Here is a 22,506-nt window from a genome sequence, read left to right as displayed (position 1 = left end):
CTGATGGATGTGTCCTTATCTGCTTGTCTTCACGCTGCAGATTGCTTTTATTGGTGATGAAAGGATGAAAAGAACCCAGGCTGAGTGGCAGACACTGAGATGAGTGTGCAGGTAGTCAAACTGTTCTACTGAGTAATGTTAATCACACTAAGGCATAACTATAAGTTAAGTGTGTGGTGTACATTGCTATACACCAGAAAGTACAAGTAGCATCTAAATCAAGGAAATGGTCCTGGTTGTGTTTAAAGTAAAATAAATAAATGACAGTATTTCCAATTCAAGTAGTTGATGAGTTACTCCAAGTCACAAGAGAGATGAACTGTCTTACACTTAGCACATATTAGAGAAGTCACTCATCCCAGGCAGTTGTCTTCCCTCAGTAGCAGTTTTTTGAATTTTCTTAGTTGTTTCCCACAGTCCTGCTTTCAAAGGTACAAAAGATATACCTACTTTAGTTTTTGCAAATATCCTATTGCAGTATAAACCTGTGCAAATGTCATTAACTTGATTTATCCTGTATGGAAAGGGAATAAAGTAAAATGGCTGCTTAGCAATTTGTATAGCATATAGTAATTAGACTTCTTTAGAGGGGCTGTTTTGAAATATATCTAAGTTTGGGACAAAAAGTAGCAAAGGAATTTTTGGACAAAAATGAAGCAAAGGAATGGAGTTTGTAGTATTCATGGACTCACTCCCATAAGAATATGCAAGCCCACTGCCAAATGCCTCCACCCAAATACCCGAGACGTTACTAATTTGATAAGAGTCCTTTTCCTGTTTTTTACTAGCCTGTGCAGTTTCTCAAGCTATCTGTACTCCTTTCCCACGAAGAGCAATTTTAGTGGCACAGAACATGACTGCAAAGCAAAATGAAGGTATAGTTGCAGCACGGGTAGGTGAAAGCACACGAGAATGGATGGTCAGAGCAGTAATCATGGAAAATGGGCTGGCAACCAGCCTGCACTTATAACTGGGTGAGTATTTGGCATAAACTGCAGAGAACCTTTTGCTTGTGGCAGTAGATATCAGTAAAAATACATGCTGGGGCTTCAAATAATGTTGAATTGCTTGGAAAAACTGCTAGATTGGGTACTGAGCAGGATCCAGAGTCTTCTGTCTAGAAGAACAGATAAGTACAGTAAGTGCAAATCAGGACTGCATTCTTCAGACAGAGTATGCCTGGAGATTCACACAGAAAATCTGGAACCACGTTTTCCCTCCTGCTGCTGTACCTGTCCAAGCAAATGTGCCTGTTGTCTTTCTTCCTGACTTGGAGACACCAGCTGGGGAGGTGGCACTTGGTGCTGGCACTTCAGGGTGCCTGAATGCAGTTGTCTGGCCCACTTCTCTCACCTGTAAGTGTCAGGCTGCCAGAGTCCTCACAGCCACATCTTTGACTCACGGACTCTGGGACATGTTCATTTCATTAAGCTTTGTGTTTTGGGGAGGAAGGGTGGAAAGAAAGGTAGTTATCACCTACCTGTGAGAAGCTCTTTCTAGAGCAAGCCAGCAAGATTTCCCAAGTGCCTGCACATGTAATTCTATCTTTGGGCATATGAGCCTCACAATACCTTGTTAATATGTTTAATCTTTCAGGTGTTTTACACCTTCCATGGGTTTTACTTTGTTTTGAAACAACATGATTGAGTCTGAAAAGATGCAACTGGAAAGTGAAACTCTCTGGTGCTGTGTGGTGCTTCTGGCACTCTGAGCAGTGGTGATGCACACCATCACTTTCCATGGTGTCTTGTACCTCTGCCCAGTAAGTGGGAGAAAAGCTGGAGAGGGTAAAAAGGTTACATACAGCAAGTGAATTGTAATGAGAAATGTGAGGATATTCTCAGGCACAAAATTGTTCAGTACTCTCTGTGCTGTTTTCTACCAGAAAGGATTGTTACCTGGAGAATAACTTCAGGAAAAACAGAAAAAAAAATCTGCATGTTTTCTTTTCTTTGGAGGGAGAGTGTATGTGTGGTTGTTTTCTCTTTTTTTACACTGATGTATTTCACAAATGTTCCTTCACTACATACTTTCAGCTGGTGAAAGTTATTTTTCCTCTGGGTCCAAAAAAGTTTCAAGTAGACCCTGAATTAAAACTATGAGAAAATCACCACTGCAAAACTGGAATTTTAAAACCAATGTTTTTGCAAAGAAGAAAAATAAGTCTGTGTGCCCTTTGGCTGATCTGTAACCACAGCATGGTCTTTTCAGCATTCCTTTTCTTAACATGCAAAATATTTTCCAAACTTCCATCCTGTTTTTTTAGGAACTGTGTCAGACTGCATGCAGCTTCTGAATCTAAGGCAGTAACAGTGTGGCACTATAAAACTTGCATATTCTATTTCATTGAAAGCATATAATGCCCAGATGATACATCCTGAGTACACAGGAAAATGAAGTAAATTAAGAAGAGCTGATGATAAATGTGTTGATCTCACTGTCTGAAGACCCACTGCTTTAATCCTGCTCTTTCCCTTGGCTCTCTTGTAAGATATCTTACCTGCTTAAAGAGTTGTTCCTGACTAAAGTTGCTCAGCTGAGCAAAAAACCCAAACCAACCCAAAAAACTTGGGGAAGATTTAAATGTTAAACTGGAGCTGTGAGCTTGCCCTTATTTCTGTACCTTTAGGGGGATGGTGCCTGGCTCTGACTGCCCCAGCACAGAATGGTACAGGGGCAGATTGCCAGTGCTGCTCTGTTACTGCACTGCTACACACACTGAGATCATGCTGCTCTTTCCTTACTTGATAAATAATAATACTCTGAGGACTGCTATACTGACCAGGAGCAAACAAAAAAATGTATGAGGGTGAGGAGACTGTAATAACTGAGTTCAGTAACTCTGACAACCAAGGAAGCTCCCACGGCAGTGGAACCACTCCCTTTGCTAGCAACTGGTTAAATGGGAGAGGGTTTTTACTGCCATCTACTGTGCAAGTGCTTCTAGCCAGAGGGAAATAAAAATTCTGTCTCTTGGTTCTCAAATAAACAAAATTCCTTCTGAAAAGAGAGAGAAAAACGAAATTGTTTCTGAAAAGAGAGAGAAAGCAGAGCTTGCTTTCTCTCTACATCTAATATTCTCTTTATTTATCTTCTTTTCAAATTCAGAAATCAGTTGGGTCTTTTATTTCCTTCCTGTGCTGATAGTGGAAACATCAGGTTTGATCAAGGTAATTGTTATCCCTTCACTCTTAGCATTTCCATCAACATAAATTTTCCACATATTTATGTACACATATATAATATTTTTAATTGCTATTTTCATATTTTTCTTCATTTTATCTAGTACAAATACAAATTACAGTCCTTGTAAAAAAATTAAGTTTTTTGACAACTTTAACTCTTGTCTGTTAGTTATATTCCATTAGATTCAACACTTTTAGATCCAGAAATCTTTACAGAAGTTAGTCTTTAATTAGTGGAATCCAGTTGGAATAATGGGAATCCATTGGATTAAGGGACCATTTCATTGTTTCACAATAAATCCAAAAATGAAAACAAAGGAGCTTCCTTACACTATTACATTCTTCATTTTTAAGAGCCCTTTCCTACACATTCATCCTACAAGCTTCAGTCTGGGTCTGTGGCAGTTACAAATGGTATTTAATAATATGAAAGAGCAGAGATGGGCTCATGATTTCAGGTCTGCCCAGCCCTTTATCAGGGGAATAGATACTAATCACTCATTTTCTGTCTTTCAAACCTTACGTGTTGTTTCTTAAAAACATTACCCATTTTTTCAATGGAAGGGTTACATTTAGGGGCGTGTCACTGCAGAGTTTGTCAGTGAACTAGAAAAGCAAATGAGATCATCATAGCAAAAATAATGTGATCAAAGTCCAGACCTACAAGCAGGAACAGCCATAATAACATCTGTTATTATTATCTGTTATTATCTGTGGATTCTGAGGCATCAGAATCCACAAAAGCCTTTGCAGAAATGCAGGAGGACTGACAGAAGTCATGAAATTGTTTTCAAAATTCCTGATTTCTTTTTTTGCCCCAAGAGTTACGTTTTAGGAAATGTTGATGGAGCCTCACAATTTGCAATTGCCTGATGTTTCCACAAACTGGTGACCATCAGCAGCAGCAGGGCACCTTTTGCTGGTGGGCTACAGCACTGCAGAACAGCACAAAAGCTGCTGCCCACCTTCCTGTGGTTCCCCAGCTCACTTCATCACAGTGTTATGAAAAAGCCAGTGAATGCTGTGGCATGCAACTGAAGAGCAGGATAACTGGGAAGAGACAGCAGCACTTTGTTTGAACGTCTTGTATTATTGGGCATTTGGTGTTTGTCTTAGAGGCTCCAAAATCTTGAGGGATTCTTGATGGTGAGACTCCAGAACTGGGCCCAAGTGGAGGAGAGAGAGCACATGGAGGAGAGAGAGCACAGCCCTGCCTTGTTGAGAGACCCATTGTCTCACACCATTCTTTATCATCTGAATAAGGCATATCTCAACACAAATCCAGCAAGTATAGCCTGGCAAGGAGGCAGAGCAGGAGAAAAATCAGCTGGTTTAGTACTAAACCAACCATGTGGAGATTTTTCCACCATGCCAGATGGGGTGTCCAGATTGACTTTTCTGGTTATGTTACATAAAGAAGATGAGACTCCGTGCCTGTACTTCTGAGTCACTGATGGGCAAGAATGAAGAAAAACATTGTCTTTTTTGTTAAATTGTAATTGGATCAGCCCAGTGCTTGCTGTCCTCATTTTCTATTGCTATCAGAAGAAAAAGAGTAGAAAACCCTCAAAACATTGTAAGCCTGATAGCTCAAGTCAAAATTAGCAAACCCAGCAGTTTGGAGGAAGATAAAACAGATAACAGTAGGTCAAGTTGTGCTACTGGATTTAGCACAGAGCTCTTCATTAAGGCAATCAGAGAAAAATGACAAGCTCTGTTTCTGGCCCATTCAAAAGTGTGATGTCAAGAGTGTTCATGCTGAGCAGGTTAATGTAGGAATGCGGAGATTCCTGCTGCAAAATGCTTCCAGAGACAGTTTAACACCGTGAAAATGAGTTACAAGAGAGTAAATACATCATCTTGTACCAGTTGGGTATGAAGTTGTACTGTGATAAGCAATGGAGTTTTATTGAGAAAATACAAATGAGCAATAAATGTCTGCAGTGACAAGGGTAGCATCTGGTCTGCCCTTGACTTCACACATGAAAGCTATTTGGCCCGACTTTCTGCCAAATCCTGTCATTTTTGAGATCTCTGGACATGAAGAAGATTGAAATCCCTAGGTTATCATCTCACAGAAGTGAGCCATACTTGTAAGCAGAAGTGGGGAGTCTGTCCTTCTAGAGCTCTGCATATGCCAGCTGTGCCATCCACACTCTTCTAGGCTGAAACATGACACTACAGCCAATGCTGGAAGATTAAGCTACTCTAGGAAATTCCTGACAAACCTAGTTCAAATATGGGCATCTTGCAGCTAAGATGTTTTATCTGGGTGTTAGCCTAACTTCTGCCTGGCATATGTTTAGCAGCAAGCTTTTTTCATTTGATTCTGCAAACATTTGCTGGGGAGTGCAGAGTTAAGAAATTATTTTGTGACTTCAAGTGTTCTTCACCTTCTCTACCTTTTTCTTATGCATCAGAGCAATGAAAGTGTTGACTGATACCAGGTTATTTTGTCAGAGCCACATTGGTGCTGGCAGGAGTTACAACCCCACCTCAGGTTACAACCTCATCAGGAGGAAGAGTGAGTGGTGCTGAGCCTGCTGGGGCTCTGCTTCAAAACCCTTTATTTCCAAAGAATAAGTCCTTTGGGAGGATTCACAGTGTTTTGGCTCATTTTGCCAAACGTCACCTGTGGATGCAGCTGGTGGCTTTTGGTGGTTACCTAAAAGGACCAGCTCCAAGTCCCCTGTACGTGGCACCTCCACTCAAGTGCTGTGTCCAGTTCTGTGCCCTTCAAGACAAGAGGACACTGAGGTGCTGCAGTGGGTCCTAAGAAGGACAAGGAGATGGGCAAAGGTCTGGAGCACAAGTTTGATGAGATAAGGGAGCTGGGGGTGTTTAGCCTGGGGAAAAGGAGATTCTGGGAGACCTTATTGCCCTCTAGAACTCCCTACACCAGGAGGGTGTAGCCAGGTGGGGGTCTGACTTTACTTCCACACCACAAGTGACAGGAGGAGAGGACACAGTCTTAACTTACACCAGGGCAGGTTTAGGATGGGCACTACGAAGACTTTGTTCACTTAAAGAGTGACACTGGAATGGGCTCTGACCAGGAAGGCGTTGGGAGTCCCCGACCCTGGAGGTGTTCAAGGAAAGGCTGGACGCTGCGCTTGGTGCCGTAGTCCCCTTGCTGAGGTGGTGCTCGGTCACGGGCCGGACTCGCTGACCTCAGAGGTCTTTTCCAACCTCATCGTTCCTGTGATTCCGCTTCTCTCCCTGGCCGGCCAGTCGTGCCGAGCGGCGGGGAAGCGGCCCGTGTGTCCCGTTTGCAGCCCGTGGCGACAGCGGGCGAGGCGCGCTGCTCCGCGCCAGCCGCTGCAGCCCCGCCGGAGCCCGTCCTGCCGCCGCGGCCGCGCTGCTCCGTGAGGCGGCGGCGCTCGATGCGCTCGGGGCTCGGCCCGGCGAGGCGGTGCCTGTGGCCCGGCGGTGCCATGTCCGCCCCGGCCATGGCGGGCCTGGCGCGGGCCCTGCGGCGGGCGGCGGCTCCCGGGCGGGTCCCCGCGTCCCGCAGAGGGGGCGGCGGGGCCGGGGCGCGGCCCTGGGGCTGGGGGCTGGCGCTGGGGCTGGCTCTGGGGGTTCGGGCGGCGCCGGAGGGAGGCGAGTCTGAGAGCGGGCGGGCGGAGAAGCCGCCGTCGCCGCGGGGCTTCGGCGCGGCCGTGGAGAAGAGCAGGGACCTGCTGCGGAGGATCAAGGTGCTGAGGGGGCACCGCTGGAGGCTGTGGGTGCTGGCGCAGCTCAGGCCAGCTTGATACAGGGGTGCACGGAAGTGTGGCAGGCACAGTATGGGGTATGTGAGAACAAGGGGGCCTTAAAGGCTGTAGGAGGGAGAGGCAGGAGCCGTGCGAGGGCACTTGGTTCAGCCCGGAGGAGAGACCTCGCTGCGCCTGCAGCTTCCTCGTGAGGGGAGGCGCAGGGCAGGCACTGATCTCTGCGTTTCTGTGACTCGGGAATACCAGGAAACTATGTCAGGAGAAGTTTAGGTGGGTGTTAGGAAAAGTTTTTTACTTCCAGGGTGGTCAGGCACTGAACTGGCTCCCCAGGTAAGTAAGTGGTGGCTGCTCGCAAGCCTGACCGAGCTCCAGGAGTGTTTGATCCACGCTCTCAGGCACGGGCTGGGATTGTTGGAGCTCTCCTGTGCTGGCCTCTAAGATCCCTGTGGGTCCCTTCCGACTCAGGATATTCTGTGATTCTGTTTAAAAAGCACGTTGTAGTTACTTCAAAAATCAGCTGAAGCTTTTTTGAAGCCTTGCCTGCCAGTAGGTGATGCAGTTTGCCGGTTGCATATTGACTCTCATGTTTTGTTTCTTTTGCATGTTCTATTCAGTAATTTAGTTGAATTATTAAAGTAAAAATATTACGTTGCTATTCTTGTTAGGTATGTTTCTCCCAATAGCTGAGTTGAAATGTCAGCTTTGCAAAGGCAGTTTGTACCAGTTCAACCAAACTGGTACATAAAAAAATTTCAACTATAATTTGACAACAATAAGCAGGTTTATTTGTAGGGTTTTTGTAGCTTTTTAATTTCAAGGGCTTGGGAAGATTTTAATTTAAATATCCTTCTAAATGTCTTCTCTCCATTTTGTTTTTTTGCAGGATGAAGCAGGAATCCCTGGTATTTTAGTTGGAGTTTCTGTAGATGGAAAGGAAGTCTGGTCAGAAGGTTAGTATATGGGAGTAGTAGTTGTGCATACTGTCAAGAACTGATGAACATTTTAAAAATGAACAATTCAGACAAGCTAATCAGGCTGGGATTTTGTCTGCTTGATGTCCCATCTCTGGACAGTAGCCAGAAATGGGTGCTTAGGGAGTATCAAATGACACCTTCCTTGGTAAACTTCAATCATTTCCATGAATTGATAATTTGTTAACTTCCTGAATATGCTAGTATGTCTCAACAGTTAGATTGGAGAACCTTTCTTGCATTAATTTTTCAGATTAACCTTTGAATGTCCCCTGGGCATGGAGCTGTACAGGGCTCTGGTAGCACTGTATGTGGGAGGTAAAGAACTGTTCTCCCCACAGGAACTTCCTTAGCACTCAGAGGAATAAGGGCTCACGTTTGGTGACCTGCCTCCTGTTTGTGGGCTGACAAAGGTGTAGCTTTACTGGGAAGGTACTGGGATTTAACAGGCATTATCCTTTCAGAAGGGTGTTTTTACTGAGGGGAACAGCATCTGCATTAACAACCACCAGGCACTTGAGTAGCAACTATATAAGAGAAAGGGTCTTGGGCAAATGGCATGTCATCTGTTTTATTTCTTGTACTTTGTCAAGGTTTGGGGTTTTATTGTTCAGTTCGTTGTTAGACTACAGTTTTATAGAGACAGAGGTGTGTTGCCTTCAGGCCTTTCTTGTACAGCAAACTGCAAATATGTCATTGCTGAATTTTCTTGCTTTTATGCTGCAACATCGCTTGCACTTTCTTCAAACCCCACTCAAACTGAAGACTAGTTTGGCAGCTTGATAATGCCTTGTTAATTCCAGTTCTTGCTACCGGACTTGTGGGTTGGTTACATAGGAAAACACAGTCACAGAGACTGTTAAGTTGTATTTTAATTGAGGTCATGTTGAGTGATATTGAAACATAGTAACACCTCAGTTCTGTGAAACCTTACAGCTTAGGTAATTGGGATGAATTTGTGAGTGATTTCCTCTCTCAATTCTTGTATTGATAAAATAAGACTCTTTACTTTAATTGATGCTTCAGCCATTAATTCAGAACAGTAAAAGGAGTGTTTATAACTGTTGGTCAGTTACTTTATGGTCTTAGATTTTGGTCTCTTTGGGTTTTCTACACTGAAAATTTGACCTCAGGAGTGTAAATGTCGGCTTAATCTTAATCTCATTTATCATTATGTTTGTTGTAGTCTTAATCAGCAACTTGAGATGCCATTGCTAATCCAATGGGCTCTGATTAACTGCTGCTACTACAGTAAAATGTTATTGACTGAACTGAAGCAGGGGCTGGGACAGTCCAATGCTTCCTATCCCAGTTTAGCTGCAGGAAAAATATTTTAAAGAGCCAGTAAATCTGATTGATTGCATGTAATTAATTCAGCATGTCTCTGTGCAAAGGACTCAGCAGAGTGTTTTGATTTGCTGGCAGGTTTGGGCTATGCTGACGTAGAGAACCGCGTGGTGTGCAAGCCAGAGACCATCATGCGCATCGCCAGCATCAGCAAGTGTCTCACAATGATGGCTGTTGCCAAACTGTGGGAAGAGGGGAAACTGGATTTAGATGCTCCAGTGCAGAAATATGTCCCTGAATTTCCAGAAAAAGTCTACGAGGGTGAAAAGGTTTGTAATTGTTTATTGGTAAGAGTTTTTAAAAATTTTTGGTCTGGTCACGACAGAGCTGTGTACGGGTGCCTGATTTGGACCTATTCCTACAAAACACTCAACATCATTTAGACAATTAGTGATGTTTCTTGCTCAAAAAACCATATTTGGATCTTCACTTTTCTATCAAGTGTGTAGTCCACATATATATATATATATTTAAATTTTTTTTATACTGTGTTTAATATATTATATTTAAAAGGTCTTGCACCTTTATCTCTTCTTTGTCATGGTGAATTTTACTTTGTTGCTGATTTATTGTTTGTCTTTTAATGAAGAGAGCTCACATTATCCTGTCCACCTAGGTCACTATTACCACAAGACAGTTAGTTTCACACTTGAGTGGGATTCGTCACTATGAAAAAGATATTACAAAAGTAAAAGAAGAAAAGGAAAAGGCAAACAAAGCACTTAAGCTAACAAAATCCCATCAGGATAAAGAACAAAAAGCAAAAGAAGGTAAAGGGACTGAAAACACTGATTGTGTCAAACAGAAGAAAGAACATGATAGTGAGACAAGGAGCCGAAATTCAAAGCCTGGCAGGAACGACAAGGAGTTTGAACAGGAAGAGTATTATTTGAAGGAAAAATTTGAAAGTGTGATTGAGTCACTGAAGATATTTAAAAATGATCCCTTATTCTTTAAACCAGGTGAGTTTCTATTAATGTAGACCAAAATAAGCTCCTCTGGTAAGAGTTTTGTTTCAAACAGTTTTACATGTAATGATGATAGTAAAGTCCAGGGAAGAGTGGTTTTTTGTGGGGGTTTTGGTTTGTTCTGCTTCCCTCCCTTTTTTTTTTTTCTTCATGTGCCCCATTAAAGGCTCAACAGAGAAGTATTTGGTCTGTTCTGCACAAACCACCTGGTCACGTAATATTTATGTATGAGATTTTCCTCCCAGGAGCACTAAGTAATGCAGAAAGTGCTCTGAAACACACCAGTTAGTGGATTTATAAGTGCTAAAGAAGAAGATAATTCTGGTAACAAATGTGTATCTACAAAGTATTTTGTAAGCAAATACCAACTTGCTGTAGTCATGTTCTGGGCCTTCTAGATAGGAACCAAAAGCAAAAACTTTTACTGAGGCACTAAATCAGACCTTAAAAAAAAATCTATAAAAAACCCCATAGGATCACAGAATTACTGAATTAATTTTTTTTTTGGGATTATTTAAATTAGGTCTAGAGAGGACTTTGAGGAACTTCAAGTGTAAGTTTTAAACTACTTAGGTTAAGGTAAATGACATGCATTGCTGATAAACAGTAAATAATGTGTATTTAAGGGGAGAAAGGCAGAAAGAGAGTGAAGTTAAACACTCACCATCTTGGAGAGCTCACTTCAAATAAGAGATCTGTCTCAACTGCAGGCACTTTAGCAGTTGCTCAATATGTAAATGTTTCATACAAGGCATTAGCACAAGGATGAGATTTTTAAAAATGAAATGTTGTTTTTTAAATAAATTCTGTTGTCTTAAATAATATTCATGCTTGTGTTCATATAATGTTTTGGGATATTCTAGAAATAGAAACACTGTGCTAAAAGTGATGAATAGCCTTGAAAAATGTGAGTATTGCTGTTTTCCCTTCTCCAGGGTATGGACACACAAACAAGTCACAGTAGCTGAGCTTCTTTTAAGCAGTAATTTTATGGCTTGTGTCAGCTTTCCAAATCCAGACATCCTTGTTAGACCTGATGTGGTAAATCTCCTGGGAAGGATGTTAAATGTCAGTGTTGACACCTTGGCATGAAACCTGGCTGCACACAGAGATCCCTGGAAGATTGTAGTGCTGTTCTCTCAGCAGGATCTGTGTCTGCTGCTGTACAGAATTTCCTAGGCCTAGGATCAACAATGGTTGATTATTAATTTCAATATATAGTTTTATTTGCATGCATGACTCCATGTAAGTATCATGCAATTAACTTGGGGTTTTCCCTTTCTCACTGTGTTTTTTCAAGGCAGTCAGTTCTTGTACTCAACATATGGCTTTACCCTCTTAAGTGCTGTTGTGGAGAGAGCTTCAGGACAAAAATTTACAGATTATATGCTGAAAATGTTTCGTGATTTGGATATGCTGTCAACTGTCCTAGATGACAATGAAGCAATGATATATAACAGAGCAAGGTAAACAGGGGTGGAACTCCTTATTTTTTCCACTACAACTGTTACCCTTTTTATCTTAATTAAGACAGCTGAATTAAGAATGTGTGATTTTTCTTTCCCAGACATTTAAATGAAGTGTTGTGTGTTACCTGAACATTACTCATGTAGCTGGTTCCAATGCTGTGGTATAGGTTTTGTAATTAGCATGTAAAATTACAGAATAAGAAATAAATATTTCTTGTTCTAAGTGTGAACATGGGAGGTGAGGGGAGTAATAGGGGTGGCTTCAAAGTTTACATTTGCTTTGGGTACAAGTAAGCTCATAAATGCAAATAAAATATGGAGTAACTAGGGAATTATGTTGGAATATATAATTACCTTACTTTGCTTAACATACTGGCAATTAAAGGGTTCCAAGGGATTGTAATAGTCTCAAAGTAACACAAGGTTTTCAAAAATCAAATTTCAGTATGAATGTTGACCAGAATTAAAATCCTGTTTAACATCAATTTATTTTAAAAATTAATTTAACATAGGAAAAAACCAAAACAACACCCCCAACCCCCCACTCCTACCAAAATAAAACAACAAGCTGAGAGACATTTCTGTAACTGGATAATCTATTCCAATACAGTGGATCAGGCTAGGGTTTCTTGTCTTATTTTATTGAACTTCCTGTCTGGGCTCAGAAATTGATTATTGACTCCTCTGTTAAATTTTGGTGTTGGACAAGAATTCTGTTGAATGACAAAGTAGGTTTTACTAACAGTCTTGTGAAAATGAGACTCAGACTTTTTAAGTTTAGCTTCTAAAATGCTCTCAAAGAACAATGAACATGTTGAAGCTGAGGTTTATACTAAGTACAGGCATATATTGCAAGTGTGTGTGCACAGCTTCACTGCTCTATTCCAAGATGCTTTGTGCTGGTGTTCAGTTTGCTTGCAAAATTTCAGAGGCTCTCTGGCTGTAGGATCAGAGGCTCATCTGGATGATGGTGTTCTCATAAATTATCAACTTTGTGCAGTCAAGGTTTTTTAGAACATGTTCATCCTTTTATAAACTGAAATATGGGAGGGATCAAAGAACTGTGAGAAATGCTCTTCTGGGAGTGTTTTTATAGGTACTTACTGTCAAGCAAAACTGAGATGCTGATGGGTTTGCTTCCACAAATTGGAGCTTGATGCCTCAAAATAGAATGTATTGACATGCTGAGGTTTTGCTAATGCTTTGGTTATACTATATCTGTCTAACAGGAAAATGCTTAAAAATCTGTGTTCTAGATCTTTTAGGGGTATAAGTGGATGTCTTTGTAACAGGGTTTTCTGTGATCAAGAAACTCATTATGGGGACAGCAGGATACTAAATCACTGTCAGAGTTGATGGTAGTCTTGCATCCTGGACCATTCATCATTCTTCCTTTGTTTCAACCTCTGACTTCCAGTGTTATAAGTTATTCAGAAGTTGGCTAGAAAGCTTCCCAATCTAGGTAGGGCTTTTCCTTTTCATAACTCTCCATGGACCTTATTTGGTTTAAACACCAAAGGTTGAAATTCCTGGGGTTATACACTTATTCCACAAGTCCTTTTCATATGTTGTATGAAATTAATCAAATTATGATTGTACTGTTTCTTTGAAAAGCACAATTTGTCCTGCACTTCTGTTGTATTGTTCCTGATAGTTTATTATGCAGCTCTGGCTGGCATTTTCTACATTTGTGTTATACAAGACTTTAATGTTCCTTGCTTTGTTGTAGAGTATGGCAACCATAATGGGGCACTGGGGGGAATCAGCCAAAAATGTAAACTACTGTCTGAGAGCAGTCACCTAAGCCCCAGTTGTAGAATTCCTTGTTCTTTAAAAAACTTCATTTCTAGTACAGGGATTTAAGAAAAAAATCTGTGGTGCCTGATCTATTTATCTCTGTCACATCTCTTATTTGTATATTGCCTTTATTCTTACTATATCCTAAGATTAAGCAGAAGGATTGGTACTTTTATTGAAGTTCAGCTTCTAACCTAAGAAGTCACCTTAATTTTTGTTTTTCTGTCTGAATTACTTGTTGACTTTCTGCAATAAATATATTTTTAAAATATGTTTTAAAAACCCTCTAAATGTTCACAAGAACAAGCTGATACAAGCTGAGTTTGCTCTTTTAAGGTAGGGCAGCTTAAAATCATGGTGCCTAGTCCATGAAAATGACAAGTTGAATTTTCTTGAATTTTAGGTGTTACATTTACAACAAAAAGGGACGGCTGGTAAATGCACCGTACGTGGACAACTCTTACAAGTGGGCTGGTGGTGGCTTCCTGTCATCAGTAGGTGACCTCCTGAAATTTGGAAATGTCTTGTTGTACAGTTACCAAGCCGGACAATTTAAAAACAAGAACGCCAAACTTCTTCCAGGGTACCTCAAGCCAAGCACAGTTGCAATGATGTGGACTCCAGTGCCAAAAACAGAAGTGTCATGGGACAGGGATGGTAAATACGCCATGGCTTGGGCTGTGGTGGAGAAAAACCAACAGTATGGCTGCTGCAGACAGCAGAGACACTATGCATCTCACACCGGCGGCGCCGTGGGGGCCAGCAGCGTGCTCCTCATCCTGCCTGAAGAGCTGGACCCTGAAGCTGTGGGTGCCTGGCCAGTGGCACCCCCGAGAGGTGTCATTGTCACTATTATCTGCAATATGCAATCGGTTTCGCTCAACAGCACTGCCTTAAAGATCGCAAGGGAATTCGATAAAGAGAAACGGGCACAATCTGCGGGCTAAGAGATGTGTGGGACTGAGCTCACTGGGCTGAACAACAAAGGGAGAAGGGTGTAACTGGACTTCAAGTTCACTAAGAATATGGGAAGAAAAAACACAAATAATTCACTTAATTAATCTCTGCTAGTGGTGCTAAAATGACGTCTAACTGGAATTCATCTCTCAGGGAAGTTCCTAACTTACAGAAAATGAGAATGTAACAGTCAAAGGTGACTTTCTGTAGTACCTGTGTAAATGATCATTATATTTAGCAGGTTATTTTTACCAACTAGTGAAACACTTGACCAAGATAAAAAAATAGCCTTTTTTTTTTTTGCACTAAATACAAATTACCTACCTAGAATGTTAAACTTTTGAAAAATTTCACATCTTGATTTTAGCACACAAATATGTTGCTTGTTATTCTCACAGTTCCAGTCTGCCACAACTATTCAGTATTACTTTTTGAAGAAAAAATTGTGTAACCATTGTTTTTTGTTTTTACGTACCACTTCCCTAACTTGCTTAAAAAACCAACAAAACCCAAACCTTGAAGCTACCTCCAGAATGCAGATTTATACCCAGAAGCAGGCTTTTGTCAGAGCTGTGGATTAAGAACTAGAAAAGAATGAATCTAGAGCAATGTAAAGTAAATTTAAATGTAAAGTAAAATTCTCTTCATTTTTTAGATATTCTCTCATCCATTTTTATTGGACACAGAGAATGTGTAGAATTAGTTTACTGTGCAATAAAGGTATTATTTCTAGAGTCAAATCCACCCAAATAGCACAATGTGCAAGGTGTCAAACTGTCCTGTTGTTTTTGAGTGACATACACTTGGCAGCCAGAAATGGCACTGTATTCTGTAGCCTAGATACTCCCTTGTAAACAGGAATTAGGAACTCAAATAGCTCAATACAACTCAAAGTCCATGCTTGAGGCCAGCAGTAGAAGTTTCACCAACCAAACACGGCCATGGCGGCTGGAGCACAGCTCAACGTGCTGCATCCAGGGGTGGGGACACCACCACCTCTGTGGGCAGCTCCTTCCAATGCCTGAGCACCCTTTCTGTGAAGAGATTCCCCCTGTTGTCCAACCTGATCCTCACCTGGTGCAGCTTGAGGCAATGTCCTCTTGTCCTTTCACTTGTTCCCTGTGAGAAGAGGCCAACCCCCCCTGGCTCCATGCTCCTGTCAGGGAGTTGTAGAGAGTCATAAGGTCACCCCTTTTCTCCAGACTCCTTCAGCTTCTTGTCAGACTTGTGCTCCAGACCCGTCCCCCAGAGAAAGAAAGAATGGCAGCTGCCTTTCTCTGGACATGCCCCAGCTCCTCAATGCCTTTCCTGACGTGAGGGGCCCAGAGCTGGACAGGGGACTACAGGTGGGAGATTTTCTAATTATCAGTTTCACAATGGGAATAAAGTAGCATCTAAGTGTCCATTTTATGTATTTCACAATGGCATGGAAGATCTCTGTCATCTCAAGATTTGCCCCCACCTCACTTCTCCTGCAGTTACATTAGACAGTACTTCCAGGCTGAGACAAAACAGAAATATCTTTCAGGAAAGGTTCCTGCACTGCTTAGCAGCTCTGCTGCTCTGAATTTAAGGAGTAAGGTGTCTTGGTTAGCAGCTAGCAGAAGACAGCTCTACCTGCCTCTTTCCCAAACTAATGCTTTTGGTGTTATCTTCACAGTTGTCACCTGCCCTGTGATGACACAGCGTGCTGCCATCTCTGTTCCCACTACACCTATGGTAATATTTATTACCCAAGACCAAGAAACCAGGAAATTTAGTATTTTGAGGGGTCAGTGTTTTACCTGCATTTTTAATTGGAGCTAATAAGACTAGTTTAGTATATTCTTCATAATTACAGTCATTATTGTACCTTAAAAACTGTTTGCTTGGAGTTTCTGGCCCACTCACCAAAATTTCACTTCTTTATTCATTAATAATGTATTGTCTTTATCTCAAGAGTATCCAATCATTTCATCTTCTAGTACCTGGAACAAAATGGGTCCCTGACAGTCTCTGCTTTGATATTACATTAATCATGAGTTCTTATCTTTTAGGGTAGAGAAGGCAGCGATATGAGAGACTAGGAATCAATCTGGCCTTAGCACATGTATTCAGGTCACAAATAATATTGCTACTTTGAACTTTGTTCTAAAACCAGTAATTTGATGGGCTGGCATTGCACGTGAGAAACTAACTAGACTATGTCTGGTCAATTAAGAGCAGCTTTCATGATAAACTTACTTGTGAGTGAACCTTTGTTGTGAGTGGCACTGACATAAACCCCTATTTTTCTTAGAAGGCATGTGTATTCCATTAGTACACCTGTTTCTGTATCAAACACCTCCTTCTGCATATGGTATTTACATGTTTGCTGTTTGAAATAACAGAAATAAAACTTACCTTGCAAATGCAACCAATTGTAGTATCAGGTTTTTGGGTTATTTTATTGACTAGACATGTACATGTTTTCAAAGTCATAAAAAGAATATTAGCTAATTAGAAAATCTCAATAATAATTAGCTAACCAAGACACCTGACACTTTTAAAGAGCTGTTGATACATGACTTGACATATTACTTAATACAATAAGATATATGTAAGATTTTTTTAAATATTTTCTCATGGTTAAAAACAAAATCCATTTTTACCAGCCATTTAGAAAGACATGGCTTTCACAAACAAATGAAACCCTTTTCCTTATTGCAAGAAGGCAATTATTTAACACTAGTATTTAATACTAACAATATGCATGGGCTTGCTGTACTAGTTCCTAGATACCACTCACACCTCTTAGTGCAGTTCCATGACTTACAACTGCTTATATGCCAGTTGCCTTCTCTGTACTGCATGTTTTCAGTGCTTTGCAAAGGACTACTTTTGTTTTGGCTTTTTTTTGGATAGACATCTCAGTTTAGAATACCAAGGGCAGTCTTGGGGGGAGGGAAATCCATGCATTCCAGAGAAACAGCTGAACAGAGATGAGTAACTTTTCATTTTTATTTATCACCATATTACCCAAGAGCGGGGAGGGACTACAGCAACATTGAAAGCAAATGAGCCATTTAAAATCTTATCTAGCTTTTGCAACCCTTGCAGTTACAGTAGCTGCAGTAATAAAATACACAAAATGCATTTTTAAAGCAGTTTCTGTCACTATATGCATTCCACTGCTGTAGTTTATGATTAGCAAGGAAGGATGCAGGAAGTCCAAGGTTTTTACTGTTCAAACAAACTTATAAAAATAGAGCTCGGTTGTCTGCAACCTTACAGGAAGAACTTGCACTTCAGATCATTTATTGAAAAAGAGATTCCAGCAGATTAGTCAGCAGTAGCATGTAATTTGTACAAAATCAATCATAATTACATTGTTGTTGTAACAGGCATTTTTAAACTGGTAAGGCTTTCAGGAACACAGATCCAAAAATCACATGCTGAACTGTTCAGTGTTGCTTTCTTCTAAATGAACAGCCTGCAAAGAAATCACGTGAGTAGAGATAAGAACAGTCCTTAAATTGTGAGACTGCCTTGAAAAATTATCCATCCAATGTAAGTAGAAAAAATCATGGATTAAATTTAAATTTTATGTACCATAAGAGGTGAAGATTTAACACTGTAGGTCTTCTCTAGCTCAACTGGAACAATATGGCTGTCATGCAATTCATCTTAAAATAAGGTTAAAGTGTACTATTCCTTTTCTTCCAGATGCATTTTAAAATGTCAGTCTACTGTTCCATCCTTTAGTGATACAAACCCCAAACTGAAACAGCTGCTGTGTGTGTTGTTACCATTTCAACTGCTCAACAGCCTCCCTTCAGGTGTTCTGTCCTCAAGTTTACCACCCCTGGGTAGTAGCACATTATATAAGCACTGCTATGTGTAATTTGTATACATGCTTGCCTTTTGCCCTTTAAACAAGAAATTAATAAAATCTGGATTCATTTTTACATTTTTTAAATCCTAAAGTGCTTCCAGTGCTTTTCACATGCCCCAGAATTGGGCTGCACTCAATGATACTGGTGTTATACCTGTTACCTGTATATACATTATTGGTGGCTATTTGTTCCCTTATAATTGATATGAAACAAATGTTCTTTGAGCCAGGGAACTGCTTTACAGTAGGGCTGTTTAAAAACAAACAGGCAAGCCATTAGTGACTAGCAGTGGCACAGAATTACTTTAGCCTGGCAAAAGTACCTTATGGTGCTTTTCAACACTTTAAACACAGCCCAGAGTTAAACAGCAGTATTCATTACACAAGCTGAAGGGAATGACAAGTCACCTAAAATGAAGTGTGTTTGATGACAATGTCGGTGTTTAGCTCCCTGGCAGATCTGTATAGCCATTTAAAAACAAAGAATCTGAAGAAAAATTCACAATTCTGGGCCTATTAACAATGTTCATAATAGCCAACTCTAAGCAATTTGCAAAATCATTGTTCCAGTATCAGTTTCCAAAATCCAAGCCAAAATATTTGTAGGCTATAAAATACCTTTATATAATGGCATATTTAGGTTGTGTAACATTGCCCTTACCTTCTGTGAGCCTGGCTTTGCCCCCAGTTGGCTGGCACAGGACAGTTGAGCACCCTACACACAGAACTACTGTCTGAGCATGGCTGAAGACAGTGGTGATCTTGTAGCATCCTGAAAAACAAAATTATGAAACTTTCCACTGGGTATTTCTAGCACCATTTTTTACGTGTTAATTGAATCAGGCACTCTAAACACACCCAAAATGCATCTATATTTCCTTACACAACACACCAAGCCAAACTCAGCAAGCCATTGTGTTCTGAAGTGCTTGCCTTTACTTACAAGCATAGGAAAGCAAGTTAGGTAACAGGAACTGGTTTGATTCCCATAGGAAAATCAACAGACCCTGCTGGCTGACAAGCCCTAATTTGCCTATCACATCTCCTGTAAAGAAGTTCAGCAGTTCCAGATTAGCCTCCTCTGCTGAACGGAGGGGCCCATGTAGCTGGAGAAATATTTAACTTGTAACAGTAGAACACTGCTGTTGACAAAGTCTGAAAGCTGGGAACATAAACACTGCTGTTCCAATCTGTGTTTGCTTTCTGTTTAATAATTGGTACATGTAAGGCTTGGTTGCATTCTGTAAAGCTAACATAATATTTAAATGGAAAGACTTGCACAGAAAAATTTCACTAATTCCCTATGCAACGCTTTTGTCTACAACTTATAAATTCTATCATTTAAGAAAGGATGAGATCACTCATACACAGCTTAGAAAAGGGATTTTCACTGCTTTTCAATTTCTTCCCCTGAAAAGTATTTTTAATTAGCCAAGTGATATTTTTGGAGGGAGAAAACCTGCAAAGGATTTAATCTGCATGTGGATGTACAAAATAAATAGGTAAAGGTGAGCAGAGATTGCATTTTCAGCACGTGTGGATCAGAAAGCTAAGACAGACTACATGTTGTGAGCAGGGTCCTGTGACTAAAGGTCTGCTTGGTAGGGAGAAGTACTATCAGACAAAATAACAGATCTCTGCTTAAATCACAAAGAGCAACTGTACAAATCTTTGTGAAAAACTGCTAAGAGCCAAAATTTAATCACAGCAAATTTTGTTTTTCCCTTATTGAAGCTGAACTTCCATGTGGATGAGTTTTTAATGTTTGTGGGTTGGCAGGCAAATGAGCCCAACCCACTTGAGTACCAAGGTAGGAACTTCCAGTTCCACTGACCTAGGGACACACAAGGCCATCTGCTATTTTCAATGTCCTGTGCATAGGATTCTAGCATTATTGAAGCTCTCCTGCTTTGCTCTATATACCCTCAAACACAAAAAACAATTAACCCAACAATAATGAAGATAACCCACGACCTATGGGCCTATGTTGACACTAACTGTATCACAGTGTATGCATTCACGTATACTGCTTTGAACAAAGTGTAAAAAAAACCAAAAAAAAACCAGAGGCTTAGCCTTCAACCCTGTATTTGTCTGAAAGCAACCACAGTTTACTTTCAAGTTGTTTACATTAACTTACCTCGCTTTCAGATGGAATATGTCTCAGAGCTTCTTAGAAAACTAGGCTACTAAGAAAGAATAAGATCAGAAAACCTGAGTACCTCAACAATTCCCTGGTTCTAAGTCAGGAAGATCATTATTGTAAGTGTTTTCTCACTGCTAGAATCTTCTTACGCTGCAGCAGTTGCTAGGAAGTTACCACTCTGGGCAATGTGGATGTAACTGTGCTGAATAAAAAAGCTGTTCACTGGTAGAGCACACTCCTGTCATGGTGCTACAAAATCCCATCGTTTAGTTTATGAAAGAGAAGTTGATTATACAGATGTCTCTGAGCCAAAGGAATGAAGATCTCTGAAAAGTGGACATAGGCAACATCTTATAACCCCTGTATATGAGCTAGATGGCAGCTTAGTTCTTAACAGCACATGCAAAAAAGGCAGCGGTATATGTTTTACTTTTATGTATGTGTGCAGTATCCTTGCATATATCCTTGTCAAAGGATTGCCTTGCTCTTCCAGAACTAACTTACAAAAGGAGGAGAACAATGTTGGTTTCTGTTTATCCTTGCATATATCCTTGTCAAAGGATTGCCTTGCTCTTCCAGAACTAACTTACAATGTTGGCTTCTGTTTGAAACTTGTGCTATGGATACTTTAATGCATCAATTTAATCTCACTTTTTATACATGTAAACCGGTGTTTTATAAAAGTGTTTTATAAAGGAAAAAACCCAACTAAAGAAGCCCTCATGCCAGAACCTCCAGAAAATGTCTGATTGTTTACATTAACTTTTTCCAAATATGGGAAACACTTTTATTGTTAAAAAACCCAAAGCAATATAAAGATCTTTTTCTCTACAGAATAGATAAACCAAACTCAGATAAGAAATAATAATCAACCGTTATACGTACGGTATACAAAATTAATTTTGTTCCTTCCATAACGCATGAACATTTCGAATATTTACCTGGACATTTTACATCCATGAAGTAGGAGTTTGGGCTCTGCACAAGACGTTTCTTTTTGTGTTTCCTCTTCTCATCCTCTAAGGAGGGGTGCACTAGGTCCTTGGCCAGCTGGGTGGGGCAGGAGGAAAAGCGCACGGCGCGTTACGCGGAGCCGGCGGGCGCCCCGGGGCTGCCCCGAGCGCGGCCGCAGCCGGGCCCGCACGGCCGGACCGGGCCCGCCCGGCCTTGGCGGCCGCCGGCGGCTCCCGGCAACGGCGGGGAGCCCGAGGACGGTCGCGTCCGCTCCGTCACCCCCCGCCCCGCGAGGAACCCACAGAGCCCGGGCCAGGCGGCACCGGGCACGGGCAGAGCCCGCACACAACTCACAGGCATGTCCGCCGCCGGGCCGGCCCGGGCGCTGCCTGCGCCGCAGCCGCGCCTGTGCCGAGCGCCGGGGGCGGGAGCGGCCGCGCGTCGCTCGGCACCGCGCTGCGCCACAGCGGCCCGCCGGGCGCGGAGCGCCTGTCGGAGTGCGCCGCCTTCACGATAGATGGGGCCTAAATCATCCGCGTATGGCGCACAAGTGTGGAACCGCCAGGGCTGGAAGGCAGCTCTGGACATCATCCAGAGCAGGTGACACAGGAACGTGTCCTGCTGGGCTTGGAATGCCTCCAGGGAGGGAGGCTCCACAATCTCCCTGGGCAGCTGCTCCAGCGCTCTGCCACCCTACACATAAGTTCTTCCTCATGCTGAGATGAAACATTTTGTGGTTTAGTTTATGGCCATTGCTCCTTGTCACATCGCTGGGCTCCACAGAAAAAGTCTGGCACGATCCTCTTGGCACTGGCCTTGAAGATATTTATATGTATTCAATAGATTGCCTCTCAGTCTTCTCTTCTCTCGTCTAAACTGGCCCAGCTCCTGCTGTCTTTCCTCGTAAGAGAGATGCTCCAGACCCCTCATCATCTTTGTGGGCCTTTACAGGACCCTCTGCCTGTCTTCCTTTTCTTGAGCAACCCAGAACTGAACATATGTTTGTTGTTTCATAGTAAATGGAATATTGCATGAAGTTGTACCCGTGAGCATATTCTCTTGCAGTTTCCCACCCCAGTCAAAAAGAAAAAGGCAGAAGAATTTCTATTAGTTATCATTCATGTGCTTAAATGAATTTAGAGAACT

The 22,506-nt window shown here is 41.6% G+C and overlaps 2 protein-coding genes across 3 annotated transcripts; one reads left to right on the top strand and one right to left on the bottom strand.

Annotated features, from left to right (window-relative positions):
* The first annotated feature begins 800 nt into the window (after positions 1-800).
* Positions 801-16,802, top strand: LACTB (lactamase beta). Of its 2 annotated transcripts, none has more exons than XM_041418582.1 (6): positions 801-974; positions 7,782-7,848; positions 9,295-9,485; positions 9,833-10,178; positions 11,485-11,650; positions 13,854-16,802. In XM_041418582.1, the coding sequence occupies exons 1-6, from the start codon at positions 942-944 to the stop codon at positions 14,395-14,397; spliced, it is 1,347 nt and encodes a 448-aa protein (XP_041274516.1). In that variant the 5' UTR covers positions 801-941; the 3' UTR covers positions 14,398-16,802. The 2 variants fall into 2 exon arrangements, with proteins under 2 accessions (XP_041274516.1, XP_041274515.1); XM_041418581.1 differs by lacking the exon at positions 801-974 and adding an exon at positions 6,561-6,880.
* Positions 16,803-17,372: 570 nt separating this feature from the next.
* Positions 17,373-21,928, bottom strand: RPS27L (ribosomal protein S27 like). Its single transcript, XM_041418583.1, has 4 exons — positions 21,715-21,928; positions 21,348-21,456; positions 18,922-19,032; positions 17,373-17,858 (listed from the first exon to the last, which is right to left on the bottom strand). Exons 1-4 carry the CDS (start codon positions 21,718-21,720, stop codon positions 17,830-17,832), a joined length of 255 nt encoding a protein of 84 aa, XP_041274517.1. The 5' UTR covers positions 21,721-21,928; the 3' UTR covers positions 17,373-17,829.
* Positions 21,929-22,506: the final 578 nt, after the last annotated feature.

Source organism: Onychostruthus taczanowskii, unplaced genomic scaffold, assembly GCF_017590055.1.
Source record: "Onychostruthus taczanowskii isolate IOZ18803 unplaced genomic scaffold, ASM1759005v1 scaffold6, whole genome shotgun sequence".
Taxonomy (NCBI): Eukaryota; Metazoa; Chordata; class Aves; order Passeriformes; family Passeridae; genus Onychostruthus; species Onychostruthus taczanowskii.
The sequence above is the reverse complement of the archived record's forward strand: the minus strand, read 5'-3'. Positions and strand labels throughout refer to the sequence as shown.

Bases quoted from the DNA above. Each gene is read 5' to 3' on its own strand.
- LACTB (XM_041418581.1), top strand. From the start codon at position 6,569: ATGCGCTCGGGGCTCGGCCCGGCGAGGCGGTGCCTGTGGCCCGGCGGT. The intron at 7,849-9,294 runs GTTAGTATATGG...ATTTGCTGGCAG, and splicing joins AAAGGAAGTCTGGTCAGAAG to GTTTGGGCTATGCTGACGTA. The intron at 11,651-13,853 runs GTAAACAGGGGT...CTTGAATTTTAG, and splicing joins ATGATATATAACAGAGCAAG to GTGTTACATTTACAACAAAA.
- RPS27L (XM_041418583.1), bottom strand. The intron at 19,033-21,347 runs GTAAATATTCGA...TTTGTTTTTCAG, and splicing joins CATGGATGTAAAATGTCCAG to GATGCTACAAGATCACCACT. The intron at 17,859-18,921 runs GTAAGGGCAATG...ATTTCTTTGCAG, and splicing joins CAAAGCCAGGCTCACAGAAG to GCTGTTCATTTAGAAGAAAG.